General features: G+C 32.9%; 1 protein-coding gene across 3 annotated transcripts in view; it reads left to right on the forward strand.

Moving 5' to 3' along the window:
* Nucleotides 1-14,774, forward strand: part of SLC25A36 (solute carrier family 25 member 36) — a 32,754-nt gene that overhangs the window by 14,111 nt on the left and 3,869 nt on the right. The window contains exons 3-5 of one of the 3 annotated variants that reach the window (XM_032852356.1): nucleotides 1,775-1,852; nucleotides 4,759-4,859; nucleotides 8,640-8,676. In XM_032852356.1, coding sequence (XP_032708247.1) covers nucleotides 1,775-1,852; nucleotides 4,759-4,859; nucleotides 8,640-8,653 — 193 coding nt within the window. In that variant the 3' untranslated portion in view covers nucleotides 8,654-8,676. Of the gene's footprint in view, nucleotides 1-1,774; nucleotides 1,853-4,758; nucleotides 4,860-8,639; nucleotides 8,677-12,654; nucleotides 12,722-14,774 lie in introns of those variants that run through there. The other 2 variants (XM_032852354.1, XM_032852355.1) reach the window with 2 other exon arrangements.

The raw sequence follows: 14,774 nt of genomic DNA on the forward strand, positions 1-14,774 counted from the left end.
TTTCATGGCTTACCCATGAACTTTAGAAATCCCTCCCCGCTGCCCCCCACTGGGCTCTTGGTTTCCTAGGTGGGTCATGGGTGAACTTCAGGAGGTCTATAAATTACATGAAATTGTATGCAGAATTGTGTTTGCAAATGTATATATTTTTTTTAAAGATCTTATTTATTTACTTATTTATTTGAGAGAGAGTGCACGAGTGTATGTGGGAAGGGGAGAGGGAGAGAATCTGAAGCAAATTTCCTGCGGAGCACAGAGCCCAATGTGACCCAGTCCCATGATCCTGAGACCATGACCTGAGCTGAAACCCAAGAATCAGACACCTAACCAGCTGAGCCATCCAGGCACCCCAATAAATATGTTTGTTTTTTTTTTTAAAGAATATTTACCTTTCTTAATTTTTCAGCAAGACTTAGGATAACAGAAAAGGCTAACAAACACTGAATCTTCAAAATGTTCTCCATTATTTGTTATTTTGAACTCTGCTTCTGTCTAATCTAGTTTTATCAGATGTGGTTCTATATCACTTTGTCAGTCATCTGGAAACATGGTAAAAATGCAAATTACTGAGCAGTGTCCTGTACCTATTGAGTCAGAATACTTGGAGGGTAAGATCAGAGAAATAAGCATTTTAAACAAATGCTCATAATATTAAGGTTTATTAGGTACTTATTAGAAGCCAGATCTCTTTTAAGTTCTTCATATGTTTGTTTATTTATCCCTCACAGCAACTCAAAAAAAGAGTACTGTTTTTCTCTGTTTACTGCTGATGAAAATAAGGATAAGAGAGAAGTTACTACTTATGTTCTTACAGCGAGTGATTTACAAAAATTGGTCTCCTTATTAAGAAGTCTGGCCCCATATCTCAGGTCCTTATTTAACCATTATGCTCAACAGTCTTTAAAGAAATCATCTTAAGCACATAGGTGGTTAAGAACCACTGCCCTAGCCTGTCTGTTAACTGTAGGTTAAAATAATTTCTCCAGTTTCTGGTTCTTCTCACTTCCAAGCTTAATTAATAACTCATTCTCAGAAAGCCTTCCAGGGCTTAGACATACCTCTTCCTTTCTCTGCTGGGCATATGTATCTAGCTTGTATAGTATTTGCTTATTAATATAGTCTGTTGAATTATTTGTTTCAGTGTAATTCTTTTTTCCGCAGTGTACATCAAATTTCTCATTAGCAGGTGTCTCACCTTCTTTTCTGTCTTTTTTACTCTGCTTAGTTTTTATGCAGTAAGTATTCAGTATAGTAAATGTTAACTAAATAAAGGGGGATATGGTAACTGGCTAACTATTTTGTACCCTAAAGGAGGTTAGGTTGCCAGATTTCGACGCCATTTCATTGGAATGATTGAATGAGGTAATGCTGCATTACTGAGAGAGTTGTCTGATTATCAAGAAAGGACCTCAAATACTAGACAGAAAACTGCATTTTTTATCGGAAACTGAATTTGCTGGTAAAGATTATAAAATGGAGGATATTGAAGATAATCATGTTCATACAAGAACATGATTGTATGAAAATGTAGAAATTATACAGTAGTCTTTAAAACTTATAGAAAAGAATCTGATTAGAATTCTTTTTATTATCATTTAAGATTATCATTTTATGCTGTGTTAAGAAAAATGGATTTTCATAAGTAAGAAAACTGGGCAGAGCAGCACAGCCTTATAGCAGAGGCTGACAGGTTTAAAAGTCTTAAGTTTGCTATACAAATAAAGTACTAGACTTTGAAGGACATTCCTTTCTAAATAATGTTTTTTTCTTTCAGAGTGATCTTGGAAAAAGAAGGGCCTCGTTCCTTGTTCAGAGGATTAGGTCCCAATTTAGTGGGGGTGGCTCCTTCCAGGTAAAAATAATTTTTTTAAGTTAAACAAAATGGTGGCAATCTTTATTGTTTCAAGTTTAATGATGGAAGATGCTGAAGAGAAGTCAAGGTGGTAAGGATAAAGCATCATGGTATAAAAACAGGTATCTGGTAACCATGTAAAAGCTTGGGCCATTTTCCCTGTGTGGCAGCGCAAAGGACCTCTTCGTGAAATCACTGTGGTGCAGTTTTTGAACCAAGTTCAAAAGGCAGAGAATACTAAGGGAACCAACAGTGTGAAAGAGGAATACTTAGAGCTCTAGAACTAACCCTGTTTTTTGGCTTAGAGGACAAGCTAGAATAATTTCATTACCTATTAAAAGAGCCAAAAAGGCCCTATTAATACATAGTCATTTTTCTCTGATACCTTTTTATCTTAGATTTACTGCTTCTTTAATAAAATACTATAGAGTTCCCATTCAGAATGAAAATGGCTCTCTGTATCCCATGTACTGGATACATGTCTTATTATTTATTGGTTTTCAAGTTTTTGTGGGCTTTTTTCTCTCTTGAAAAATTATCTGTTGGGGGAGATGGCACCTGGGTGGCTCAGTCTTTAAGCGTCTGCCTTCAGCTCAGGTCATGATCTCCGGGTCCTGGGATCGAGCCCCTCATCTGGCTCCCTTGGCAGAGAGCCTGCTTCTCCCTCTCCTACTCTCCCTGCTTGTGTTCCTGCTCCTGCTGTCAAATAAATCTTTCAAAAAAAATTTTATTTTGGGACACCTGAGTGGCTCAGTTGGTTAAACGTCAGACTCTTGGTTTCACCTCGGGTTGTGATATCAGAGTCGTGAGTTGGAGCCTGGCTTGGGGCTCCATGCTCAGTGTGTAGTCTACTCGAGATTCTTTACCTCTGTCCTCCCTCCCGCCCTGCTCCTCATCCCCCATTTGCGTGCTTGTGCACTCAACCGCACATGCGCACGCTCTCTCTCAAATAAATAAATCTTAAAAAAATTTATCCTTACCGTAAAAATTAAAAATGTGTAGCATAAAGGCTGACATTCCATCTTAAACACATCACCCCTCATGCTATATGCCTTCTCATAGGCACTTACTTGTCTCTGCACAGATAAATGTTATTAATAAAAGTTTGACGTGTATAGTCTTCTTTTAATTTTTCTGGCTTATTTTGTATGTAAAATGCATATCATGTATACTTAATTATTGTTTACATTCATTTAATTCAATTAAAAAATTTCACCAAATTTGTCTTGAAGCTTTTTCCATCAAAATACGTAGTTTTTGTTTAATCACCTAGTGTGGCGACTCTATCATTAATAAGCATTCCCTTATTGATAAACCTTTAGGTGTATTTCCACATTTTGTCTGTTGAAAGCAGTAGTTTTGTGAACACAGCTATATTCTTATCTTAAGTGTATTTCTTTAGAATAGTTACTTGTAAATAGAATTTCTGTATAAAAGAGCATATACACATTTGAAATTAATATTACTCAACTGCCTTCTGAAAGGCAATTTTTTTTTATTCTCAAGTAGTGGATTAGTTGCTCTCTATCACATATTACTCATGTTGGTTACTATTCATGTCTTTTAATACTAGTCAAATAGACTAAACATGATTTTCACTTTTTTTTTTTCTTTTAAGATTTTATTTATTAGAGAGTGAACACAAGCAGGGTGGGGAGGGAGGGTCAGAGAGAGAGGGAAAAGCCAGCTCCCCACTAAGCAGGGAGCCCAGCATGGGGCTCTGTCCCAAGACCCCGAGATTGCAACCTGAGCCGAAGGCAGACACTTAACCAGCTGAGCCACCCAGGTGCCCCTGTTTTCAGTTTTAATGCACATTTGTTTAATTTTGGGTGCAGTCACACCTTCTAATGATTTTCCGTTTGTGTATCTCTACTGTGAATTACCTTATATATTCGTTGCCTATCTTCTCATTAAAAGGTCTTTCTTACTTATTTCTAGGAATGTGCTATTTATACTTCTTCACAATTCATCATTAAATGTATTCTATTTGTTTTTCTTGCTGATAATGTAGTATGTTTCATTTTAAATTATATTAACTTTCCATTTTTCTTCAGCACATTAAAAAAGGCACAACAGTGAGACTGTTCTCATTTGTGCTTTTGCCTGTTATGTTGGGAAATAAAAGGATTTGATACTGCAAGCAAATAATTCAAAGCCTGGAAAGCTAAACAATGAAGAGGTGGTGGGGATGCATGAAATCATAGTCAATAAGTTAAGAGGGGAAGTATTTACAGATGTAATGGAATGTTTATAAACATAGAAGACATGACCTGATGGGGCTCATTTCTTCTGGAATTATTTTGTCTGTTTAAGGATACTGTGAACTACTCTGTATAATATAGATTAGAATATACCATGGTATCTCAGAATTGTTTGACATACTTTGATGAATTGGGCCAGTTCTATGACCCTCTCCCCACTTAAAAAATATTATATATTAATAGTAATATCTTTATATTAATACCAACTAATCATAATAATTATATATTTAGCAATTTTTAAAGTGTTTATACCATATTTACTCAAGTGTGTTTAATTTAACTTTACCATTACTTAAGCCATCCAGCCTTATTCATGTTTTTAAACATCTCTTATACAAATAGTTTTTATTTCATTCAGTCAGTCAGTTGATGTAAAAGTGTTGGGTCAGGGTCGTAGGTGTCTTTTTGTTGGAGGGTGCTTTACATTTGAGGAACTTTACATTGAGGTTTGTCTTTTAATGAGTCAGTGCAAACTGTACTTCAGAATCTACATGGGAAAAATATGTAAATTATCCTGATACATGAGAATGTGGCTAAGACTTTGTTTTTAGATTTTTCTAAAATTAGAAAGATGAATTTACTTGTCATTTAAATCTTACGAATTATATAACATGCTTATTGATAAAATTTAAATCTTTTTTTTAGAGCAATATACTTTGCTGCTTACTCAAACTGCAAGGAAAAGCTGAACGGTGTATTTGATCCGGATTCTACCCAGGTACACATGATTTCAGCTGCAATGGCAGGTATGAATATAAAATATTAAAAAGCAAACATTTTTCCAAAACCTAGAGATTTAATGTTGAATTATGATTTTACATTATGTAGTTAAGACATTGTGCTTTTCATTGATTAGCATCTACATATATGATTCTTAATATTTATTAGTATTACAGTAAATTTGATCAGAAGGTATACTTAAAATCTGTTTTAAGTTGGCATTTTTGTAATCAGGGGTTTGTGATAGCATACAGGTAGTATAATATTTACATTGAATAGTTAGTGTCCACTGAATAGTTAGTGATCACTTTGACAGTTTAAAGAATCCAACCATAATTACACTATAAATAAGTTATGCAGCTGTAATTTACTCTTCTCTCCTCAATTTCTGTTAGTGCCTTTTCCCTTTTTGCTGCATGTTTTGGCTTCTGTCTGAAATGTGCCGGCAGTTCTTGGTAAAGTATTCATTTTGTCCTGTGCTCAAATGCTGAAATTTTTGTGATGTATTACTGATAACTGAGAGATACTGTAATGTATGTATTTTGAAAAATATGTTTAGCATTCCATATAAATAACACTAGATAATACTTAAATTTAGGCACTGGCTATGTGTACATGCTTGCTATAGAAATGTTTTCCAGGGACTCTTCTATCATTGTTGAGTATATATGATTCTGAATTAACGCAACTAGTTTTGGGCCTCTGTACTGCCTTAAAGATAAACTAGGAGATTGATTTGACCAGTCTGGTTCTGGAATCATTTGTTGCAATGCGTGTTAGACAAAGCCATGACCTTTGGTTCATTATTTGCAGTTTTCTGAGATTCATTGTATATTTAACCATATGTCACTTGCCAAATTATGCTATGACTATAAAGCAGATTTTTACTACTTTCATCAGCTGTTGAGCCATAAATTGAGTGTCAGTTACGTGTTTAATAATGAGTGCCTTAAACTGTTAACCATTTTCTGTTTAGAAATAAATTGGATCAATTTGAACTACATACTTTAACGAACTAAGTGTAAGTTGGAATAACTAATTTCTGAAAGGGTCAATAGCCATATATCTACTATATACCTCACAAATTATTTTCAAGGCTTTTCATATTTGGTAATTGACTGACTCACCCAAGTTTTAAAGCTGAAAGGTAAAAACTTTAGAGGTCAAGGTGGTGAAATAGTCTTATTTATCCATGAGGAGAGATCTTGGGCAAGTTAATGTAATTCATGCAAATTTCCTTTTACCTTATGTTTGGAATGTAGGTTGCTGTACAAAGATTTGGATTTTGAGAATTAGTTCTTTAGTACCATAGAGATCATCTAGTTTTTAACTAGAATTTTTTTAAATTTACTTTTTATAGCTGTTGAATACAGATACGATTTTTCCTCTTCAAATTTGAGAGGGTATAAGGTAAAAATTAGTGGCTAATTTCAAACTATATAACTGCTGTATTAGGATCTTTAAGAATGTATTTCTGGACTACCAGTTTTTTAACCCCAGAAAATTATTAAAGAAATGTTAAATTTTTTGTTCATTTTGTCAGACTTGATGTCCAGAAAGTAGATAAGCAGATCATTTTTGGTAGAGGATAGTTATTATATATTCAGTAATGCGAATTTAGGGTTTCAGACTATCTTAATTCCCAGTAGAACATCTTTTTTCATTAGAGTATCTTATCAGAGTTTATTACTATTTTTGTATCATGTGGTAAAGAATTTCGGTGGAATTGTCATTTTGCACTTTTCTCTCAAGTGTGTACAAATGTCAACTCATAGTTTGTTTTTATATTGATAACTATTTTCCAACTTGAATTCCTTGAATTTTTGTAAATTGATGGTCTTAACCTTGCTCAGATTATTGCACTATATACTTATTGTGTAATTTGAAAATACCTCTTTCATGTGTTTGCAGTTACATTTTTCTGAGAATTGTGCTTTCAGAGCTTCCTTGCACTCTTCATGAGCATTAACACTTAGCTCTGTAGTTTTTATACATAACTACATTGTTGGTGAAACTGAAAGATCCCATGCAAAGTCACTAAGGTAGTCTTTTGCCCCCTTCATTCTTGAAATTATCTAGACCAGATTGGTCTGGGTTTTCTTCAGGATCATTTTTAGAAGTCTTTTAAATATGAATTGGGGGTGCAAAGTGCTTAGAGGCAGTCATGTGAAAAATCATTTTTTAACTGGCTATTAAAAAAAAAATGCTAACCTTGTCCCTGTGGTATCAAAAAGTGCACTAAAATAGACTTTAATTATATTGCCTGTAAGATTTTGCCACATCAAACAGCATACACATTAAGGATTTTAGTAACAGACCTTGTACATAATTTTTTTCCAGGTAGCCCATTGATTTTGCATTTTATCCATATGAACCCAAGTGTTTAGGTAATAAACCTTTTGTTAATAAAAATAAACAGTTTATTTAAAGTGGATCTTACTTTGGTTTGTTGTAGTGTTTCAAGAGAATACTTTAAGAATTATAAACCTAAATTTAGAGGTATAATTGAAAAATTATTTCCAGTTAGAAGGCTATTGAATAAAATTAAGTAATGTTGACTCTGTTTTACCTGCTTTTTTTTCTTCCCTACATGTAACCTTTGTTAAACTGAGAGTATTTGTTTTGTCGAGATTACTTGTATGTTTTTGTTTAAATGAATTTGTATATCCTACTCTATTAGTAGACACAAATGTACATACAAAAAATAGTATGGTTTCTTTATAGTAATTCCCAGTTTTCAGAAATTTTTATCTGGAAAAAACATACAGACTTTTATATGCAACATAGATTTAAATGAAAATAATTTTGATTTTTATTGGATTATATATTCAAACAGTTATTGCTTAATTTTTAAAATACCAATAATATAATCATTTAACTTTTACTAAATACCTAGAGGGTTTTACTTGCTTATAGCATTCACTGTTATTTTTCAAAATACATTTTTCTGTTTGACTTTAAGTTTATTATAAATATTAAACTTTAAAGGTTAAGTTTTTACCCATTAAAGAGAAATTTTTTCTTGCCTATATAAAATATATTTTTTAATATTTTATTTTCCATGGCAGTTTATTCACCCAAATGGGTGGGTGGACAGATGTTTTGTGTGTTTGTATATAAACATTCTTCCTGTTTTTTATTTTGTAGAACACAAGAAATAAAATACAAAATAATCCAAAATATTCCATAAAATGGATGTGCAATATTATTGGTCATAGTGCAAAAGGTGTGAAAGGTATAATTGTACCAACATATACTTTAATTATTAAAAATTACAGATAATTACAAAATGTTACTCAGAATATTCTGGGTTTTTTTTTAAAGATTTAAGGAAAAAAAGATTTACTAAGAAGCTGTTAAAGTATAGAAAATTGTGATTTCACCTCTGATCTTGATAGATAATGATTAGGAAAATGAGATATGATCCCTTCTAAATATTTTCTTAGACTCGCCATTGACAAGGTTAGCATTTTTTCGTTAGGGCAAAATTCGTGTTTTAGGTAAGTATTTGGACTCTGAAACTGCTGCAGATGGCAGAATTTTCAGTACTCGATGCATTTTTTTTTAAATTATGGCCCATTCTGATCTTCCTTTTTGTTTTTTAGCTTAAAATTTTCAAAAAAGTTAGATCTCACCGTAAATATTTCTGAAATCCTTCCAATGGGATTCATTTTGTACACATGTTTCTGATGAGGTCACTGCTTGTTGTTATGATACAGAAAAGCCTGTGTCTATTTTAGGCATTTACTGTACATTTCTCCCGAGAAAAGAGTGAGATCGTGTCATCTCATGCTCCCCATCCGCAGGTCACTTCCTGTAGAAATATGGACTAACTTAAACCTCGTGAGTACTGATCTGAGCGTCTCTTGCAGCCTCTAGTTATAAGAAACACACCCTGGGAATTTATAATAGCTGTGGAATTAATAGAAGGCGGGAAATGAACTTTTATTTCCTGAATATATGTGTGTGTGCTGAGTATTTCATAAAATTTTTTAATTCTGATCCCTTTAGAATATTCCTTCTAGAAGGAAGAATGGGGTAACTTTTCAGTCATTGTGTAATAAAAGCCTGGGGTCTTCAGCTTGGCCATAATAGCCTTGACCTCGAAAAAATTTGATGACAGTATTTAAGATATACGTAGTTGTAAATGGTATCATACCATCCTACAACTTTTAGGGAAGATAGTAGTTCTCTTTGCTTAGCATAACATATTTTAAAAGTCTAATACAGTGCTTTCCATTCTGTTGTCTGTTTATATTTAGCTTTCTACTTTTCTTGCAAAAACATTGATCTTAATACCTACCATTACCTTACAATAAATGCAGGGTAAGAATATATGGGATCTAAGCTGTTCTAGTTTTAATTGGGTTTTTGTTTTGTTTTTGTTTTTGTTTTTGTTTTGTAGTTTTAATGTATTTCTCTTAGAAGGTTAGGTGGGCTTTGTTCTGCTTACAGAACTTGATGAAGTAAAAAATACTGAAAAATGCAAATACAGGTATCACTCACTTAATGAAATAGAAATTTTCAGCAAGTTTCCTATAAGCAGGATTTCTTTTAAACTGGTGTACATTATCGGATGGAGTCTTAGATGAAGCAAAACTTTAAAAGTTGCATTTTGAAAGTTTTAAAAAAATTTTCTAACAAAACTCTAGCCGCACTACTATATGGCCAATACACTGCCACTTTGCTTTTACTCACTAGAGCAATGTTAATTCTTAACCTACAAATAGCTGCTTCATATGCCTCTAATTCAGCTTTAATGTTTAACAGAGTGCTCAGAATATTAATAGGAACTAGCATTATCAAAATACCACAAACTTTAAATGCAAAAATAAAAAGTAATAGTAAATTTCTAAACTTCAGGGAAACTATTCCAAGTATCTTTGTATATGTTTATCTTAGAAGTAGGAAGATCTTTTTAGCTTTGGCTCTTGGCCAACTTCAGATTGCCTAGCCATATATAATTAAGTTAGTGATAAATTTTTGCTTCTTCCCACTTGTTTCATTTCTTGAATTAACAGACTGCATTTTTATAGGATTAATTAGCTTAATAATGTCCAGTTAGTTTATTAGGTAGAGTGTCTGTGGTTGAGAGAATGTAATAGCATAAAATTCTAGGACCAGAGTTTTAACTGTGGTAAAGACCAATCACTAAAATGTAGGTTATCCCTAGATTCTCTCTAATGTAGTGGTTTGCTGGCATTTAACCTAGTGTCTTTATTAAAAGCTAGCTATTATTGGGAGAGTTGAGCCAGAACAACTGTAGTAAGCACAAGTTACTGGTAGTAACAGTTACAGAGGGATAAGATGACAACACTTGGTTGAATTTTAATGTTTCCTGTCCCATAGATTAATTTGTATTTGGAAAGGAATTTTAGTTAAGTGAGAAATACCTGTTTGTGTCCTGTCACTGTTCATTCATATGTACAGAGGATAATTAAAAGTTTTATTCATGGATATTTGAAAAATTCATTTCTAGTAATATTTATAAATATTATTATAGTATTTTAAAGTGTACATATATGGAGTTTTTTAGACTTTAATTGAGGAATTTTGTGACTTGGAAGAGTATTAAGCTTGGGTATTAACTAAGTTTATATTTTTAGAAATAGAACTTCTATTTAAAAAGAAAAACTTTAATGTTCATCTTTTCGAATCAAGTATAGTAGATTGAGATTTTTTACCTAGATAGGGCTTTTTGGGTTTGTTTTGTTTTGTTTTTAAAGCTTGGTGTAAGGATTCCCAGTTTTAGGCTTTCAAATTTTGATGAAAAATTTGTTTTCCTAATTTCCACAGGCTAATTAATAAAAACGATTGTGAATAATGTAGAATATTTTGTTGCCTTGTGCTGCTTTGCAGCCTTTCACTAATAGACCCCCTAATACTGCTTTACGGATATTTAACTAATACAGATATTTAAGTCTGAAAACAGTCATCAAGTTAGAGGTATAGCCAGAATACTAATGTTTGGTGCACATTTTCTTTAAAATATAATTTGAGTGTATTTAGTTTGAGTTTTTCCGTTAAGAAAATGAAGGTGACGGAAAGGAAAAAAATTCTTTAGCTTTATTCTCATTTAAACCAGGACATGCAAGAAAAAATCTTTTCCAAGTAAAATATTTAAACGGATCTAATAATTTCATATTTTTCTTCTCCTTTCCTTTTACCAAGATTTTTATATATGAAAAGAAACTTATTTAAAAATGTTCCTGATAAAATGTCCAGCACTTCAAATTTTATTATTTTAATACTGGCACATACAAAATTTTTGGTCTAGTACTAGTTTTATACATATGTATGTAGTATTAAAAACACTTGAAAGAAACGGAGACTATAGAACTATTACAAAATAGTGAAAGGAGTCATCAAACCAAATTTTTATTCCATTTATCGTTTCAAAAATAGATACAATTTAAGCATCCCTTTGTGAGATATCTGGCTATTTCTGTGGTGTTAAATCAGTGGCTTAAGGAAATAAAATTTGAGTTAGCTAATTATCTGATATCATAGAGGTGCAAAGAACCTGTGAGACCAAATTCTGCTTTGTAAACAATTTAGTAAAATGATTTTGCATTTTAGGTATACCCGTAGTGACTTTGAAAGCCAAGAAAAGTTTTATGATTGGTTCTACACTATATGTTAATTTCAAAAAACAAATTATTTTTAAGTGCACCACATCATTTCTCTTCCTGAAATAACTTTACTCATATTCAATGTGCTGGTTATATTCCACCTTTCTAAAAATAATATGTTTCACCTGCCTATTATTTGATAGAAAGTGTTAAAATAGTTAATTTCAGATCCTTAGACATTCTGCATGTAAGTTTTCACTGAACTTAAAGGCCAGTTGAATAAATACAGTTGATGTAAGTAGTTCTGTGAAGTTTGTGTAGTGATCCTCAAAGTTCACAAGCAATACATTAAAACCCCATTTTGTATAGATGAAGCAGTTTTCATAAATTCCCGTTACCAAGATTGTATTTCGTGTGCTATTTTCCATAACAGTAGGAAGATAGAAAGTAAAAGATACGCACTAGTCTAGAAACAACTGTTCCAGAGATCTTAATTTACCAACTGGAATGAGCCATCTTAGGAGACCACCCTTCTGCACTGATAGTACACAGTACTTAAGTTTTAAAGTAAACCAGAACTACATTCTACTCTAGTTTCCCTCTTCAGTGTCTATAAAAGTGAGAGGAAAGTTCCAGTATGTAACTTCTTGAACTTTTCAGTTTTTTATATGGTTAAATGGATGAGAAATAGATCTGTCCTATTAACCCTAAGAGAAAGCTTCTGTGATACCATTATTTTAACAGTATTAGTAAGAATATGTTCAATTAAAGCATTCATAAAGGCAAACAACAGTCCTTGCTGTTATATAGCCAACCTAAGATCAAAAGTAAATGCTGACCTTTAGGTAGAAACCACTTGGAACATAGGGATTTGGACCTTAAGTAGCTGTGTAGAGTTTGCATGCTAAAAAGCCCTAAAATACACCAAATTTCTATATATTTGTCTGTAGAAATGGGTTTCTAAATTTAGCTTAGACTGTAGAGGGCGCCCTTCTACACTTGGGAGAAGAATTTATATATAATCAGGTTTTGCTCTTAAAAGAATTTTTTAGTTATGGTCAGAATTTGAGAATGTAGATTGGAAATAAACTACAAATACTCGTATGTTTATAAAATAAAAGTGTATAGCATACATCAATTAATAGTTTAAACATTTTCTTTAATATAGATTTCTATGATTTTTAAAACCTTAAAGTTAATAATATATTCTTCATTTTTACCAGAGTTCATTTTAAACATGTTTGTTTAGGTTTCACTGCAATCACAGCGACCAACCCCATTTGGCTTATAAAGACTCGGTTACAGCTTGATGCAAGGTATGTTAATTCGTTAAAATTAAAGTTGATTTCAGCTAATTTTTTCCTATAAATTTATATCTATGAGATTTCAATGCCATGTACCTAGCCATGTCTTTCCCCTCTTTTGATGCTGATTTTGTTTTTTGGGGTTTACCGTCAAAAGCAAGTGATAACAATAGTTGGCAATGTGAGACTTTCTAGGGAAGAAAGAATATTATGTGTTGTGTTTTTAAATAAAAAGAATATATATTAGCCTAGCCCAAGCAGTGATAATTTCACTATGAATGATTTTAATTGGTCTTCCAACAGGTAAACAACCCACGATCAACTGGTCTAGATTAAATCTTGCAGGATCATTGCTCAAATTTGGTAAATGTTATATACAGAGAGGTGTGGCATGGGATTTAGCTCTCATATATTCATAGACTTCATCTGTTATCAATGACTGTTCTATGGTAGCAGAGTTCATTGATTTGATGAATGTCTATTGAGCAGATACACTGCTTGGTTCTAGAGATACACCAAGAAACAGTGGGACCAACTTTAAATGGAATAGTCAAGGAATTTTGTTTTTGAGCCCATTTTAGGCAGAAGCAGTGGTCATTGCAAACCTCATAGGTCTTAAGGTTAGGGCCTGGCGTGTTTGGGAACTGGGCAAGGGCCACAAGATGTACAGCTTAGAGTCTAGCCATCTCTATTCCTGTTAGCCTGGAGAATGAAGAATGGGGAAGAGGAAATACTTTTTAGAGAGATGATCCTATTGCTGTATTATAATAATAATAATAATAATTATAATTTGGAAACCTTTAGCCTTTTGGTATGGACTAGACTTGTAACAAATTTTCACTGTTACATATTTTAGGGCTTGGGAGGTAGTCTATGTATGTCGTAGACTAAATAAAACTTATCTAAGAAATCATTAATAATGATGCCTATTGGGGACCTGGGTGGTTCAGTGGGTTGAAGCCTCTGCCTTTGGCTTGGGTCATGATCCCAGGGTCCTAGGATCGAGCCCCATGTCAGGCTTTCTGCTTGGCAGGGAGTCTGCTTCCTCCTGTCTCTCCGCCTCTCTGACTGCTTGTGATCTCTGTCTGTCAAATAAATGGATGAAATCTTTAAAAAATAATAATAATGATGATACCTGTTTAAATATCTGTTTCCCACATTTTGTCATGTTGAACTATATGCTATTTGGAGACTGGAAACATCTCTAATTCTTGTATCTATTATTTTTTCACTTAAAGTTGTAACACAAGCAAACACAAGTTCTTAGGCTTGGGGAGTGATAGGGAATGGGATGGAGTTGAGGTAATAGTTAAAGGTTGGTTTAAGGGTGCTAATGTATAACCATGAAATCAAGAATAGGGCTGATGTGTTTGCATATTACTCTTTAGGACTTGTAGGATTTTAACTTCTTGTGAGGAAGTCTCTGGTAGAAACTGATTAGAGTTGGTTTCATGGATCATTCAAAGAAGAAAGTTTTCAGTCAATGTCATTAGTTGAGGACAGTTATTAGTTCAAGACAATTAGGTCATAAAACTGGAGGAATTTGTAGGTTATCATAGGGGTTTTAATTGTATTTTTGTTATGTCAGAAATAGGTTGTATATAATTTATAATTAGGTAAATTTTATATTTCTTTCCCTGTAGGTAGCATTTAAACTCATTTCTTTTAGATAAGGTTCTGTTGGGAGAATCATAGTGTAAGGTAATATTTTTATAAACTCAAAATTATATACTTGTATAAGAGTAGGTACACTGCCTGTATAGCGCTAAGCAAGTTTTACTGGGCACGATGCTCAAAAATATTTTATAACTGTAGGGGTCCGCATTCACTGTTCACCATGATACCGACATGAAAGATAGGACTGTTGCCTGCAAAGGATTATAGGAAATTTGACTTAAATTCACACAGTCATTTTTGGGGAAGAACTGAGTGAGTTTGGAAGAATTCTGCAGATGCACAAGTATCGCATTAATTATATTCCCTGCTTTATGAGGTACTATCATCATTGGTGTCTCAATCACTCTTTCATGTTACTAAGTGCAGAAGAAGTCTTCTCAACTTAGAA

The sequence above is a fragment of the Lontra canadensis genome, unplaced genomic scaffold (assembly GCF_010015895.1).
Source record: "Lontra canadensis isolate GAN:19392208 unplaced genomic scaffold, GSC_riverotter_1.0 scaffold6, whole genome shotgun sequence".
Classification (NCBI taxonomy): Eukaryota; Metazoa; Chordata; class Mammalia; order Carnivora; family Mustelidae; genus Lontra; species Lontra canadensis.